This window comes from Poecilia reticulata, linkage group LG23 (assembly GCF_000633615.1).
Source record: "Poecilia reticulata strain Guanapo linkage group LG23, Guppy_female_1.0+MT, whole genome shotgun sequence".
In the NCBI taxonomy this organism is placed as follows: domain Eukaryota; kingdom Metazoa; phylum Chordata; class Actinopteri; order Cyprinodontiformes; family Poeciliidae; genus Poecilia; species Poecilia reticulata.
This window is the reverse complement of record NC_024353.1, coordinates 13,030,797-13,032,896: the sequence shown is the minus strand read 5'-3', so window position 1 is coordinate 13,032,896 and position 2,100 is coordinate 13,030,797. Positions and strand designations below refer to the sequence as shown.

At 40.1% G+C, this 2,100-nt stretch overlaps 1 protein-coding gene across 3 annotated transcripts in view; it reads left to right on the top strand.

Annotated features, from left to right (window-relative positions):
• The window catches only part of tmtc1 (transmembrane O-mannosyltransferase targeting cadherins 1), a 100,170-nt gene that overhangs the window by 80,646 nt on the left and 17,424 nt on the right, over positions 1–2,100 (top strand). For all 3 annotated transcript variants that reach the window (XM_008401212.2, XM_008401213.2, XM_008401214.2), the window contains exon 13: positions 1,489–1,591. In XM_008401212.2, coding sequence (XP_008399434.1) covers positions 1,489–1,591 — 103 coding nt within the window. The remainder of the gene's footprint in view (positions 1–1,488; positions 1,592–2,100) is intronic.

The window sequence follows — 2,100 nt, the reverse complement described above, 5'->3', positions numbered from 1 at the left end:
AAATGAATCTACGTAACTGAACAAAGACAACATCAGTAGCCTACAGGCTACTTGTTAACAGGCTTAAGGTGTTGTATTGTTATTAGCTAGTCATCTTTTAGCTAACATTACCTGTATCAAAAATCATTCAACTCAGTCGGTTAGTTTGCGTTTTGCTGGTTTGCTGCCATGATTCTAACACACGTACGAAGCTCTGCACAGCAGCAGGTCTCCGTCTGGTCAGGTCTCTGCTGCACAGGTGTATCCCAGCGCGAGCGTCTCAGTGTTCATGTTGCGTTTGAAGGCGGCTCGGAAAAACAGGTTACAACGTGTTAATAGATTAAGCCGTTTTAACTGCTTGTTACAAGCGTACTGTGCATGAAGTCGGTGCAGCTTAACCTAGCACCGAATGTCAGGCATGACGAGGACCTGTGTCCAAATTCAGGGTCTGCATCCTTCGAAGGACTGGTCTACGTAGGACGGGTCCTTCGAAGGCCGGGAATAAACTAAGACCCGAAGAAAAATATCTGTGGATTCGGACAGGTCTAGCCGTCACCACTTGTCCTCGCCCCCACCTCAGCGTAACTCATGTTGTCAAGCAACCATGACAGCGTGAGCAGAGAGCGAAGAAGGAAAAAAAGCAAAGGAGCCTAAGTTTGTTTTTCAGTTATGTATTACTGATTTCTATATTATTCTTCACCTTTTATAGTAAAGGACAGGCCCGTGCAGAGACCACTAAAGGGGCAGGTGCTCAACAATAACATCTAACTGCATTCTAGGACAGAATATTAACAAAGCCACACAGCTTTCAGAGTTTAATAAACAACGATAAATTATAAAATTGTGAGATATACAACCAAAGCTAACGAACATCTCCACATAGAGCAGGGGTCCCCAAACTTTTTCCTGTGAGGGCCACATAACGTTTTCCTTCTCTGGTGGGGGCCGGAGTCAGTTTGTAAGAGAAAAAGTGTGACAATTGCAGGAGTGCCTAAATGTAACGTTACCGCGTTATAATAAAATATATATATATATATATACACTGTTTAAGTGAAAGATTCAAACAGACTTAACAAACTGATAAGAAAGGCTGAGTCTGGAAGAGGCGATGAGAGACAGAATGACCAAGGATAGCCCCTCTATCCCCTCTATCCCCTCTATAATGTGGTGGGCAGCCTGAGGACCAGACATAACCAGATTCCTGCAGCCCAGTGCTAAAGAGCACTACAGCAAGTCCTTTCTGCCTGAGGCTATCAGAATTTATAATACATACATAGTCTCTGGAGCTGTGCGTTTTAAACTTTGAATGTATATTTAGTTATGTACTGAGCAATATGGGTGTGTCCTTATGGTTGTCACTGCTCATTGTCATTTATTATTGTTGTATGTTTATTATCATCATTATTTTATTTATTTATTTTAATTTTTATTGTGCACTATGCTGCGACAAACAAAATGTCCCCCCATTAGAGGATCAATAAAGTATTATCTTATTCTATCCTCTCACAGAAACGATTTGCTGAGGCAAACGAAATGTATTTGAAGGGCATAGAAAACTGTCCAGACAACTCCGACCTACATAACAACTATGGTGTTTTCTTGGTAGACACAGGTAAGTTCTATGTTCTCCCAGTCTGACCCAGAGCATGGTGGTGTGTGTATCATGTGTATCATGGTGGTGTGTGTATCATGTGTATCATGGTGGTGTGTGTATCATGTGTATCATGGTGGTGTGTGTATCATGTGTATCATGGTGGTGTGTGTACATGCACTGATTAACCATCACTTTTTCTTTGCTTCACTGAAGCTCTGTAACTCCCAGTTTCCTCTTAAACAAGTTAATATGATGATAAATAAGAATTTCATTGAAAAGTTATTTTATTTCACTAATTCAAGTCAAAACATTACATAGTTTTTAGTTTCATTAGACAAAATGATGTAGTCCAAGCATTTAATTTTCATAGGTTTTAAGCCACATTATAAAATGATTAATGTGGTTTACAACCTATGAAAACCCAAAGCGCTCTCAGAAAATTAGAGTATCACATTAGACCAATAAAAAGGATTTTAATGCAGAAATGGGGTCCTACTGACAGTATGCCCATGTACTATACAGTACAT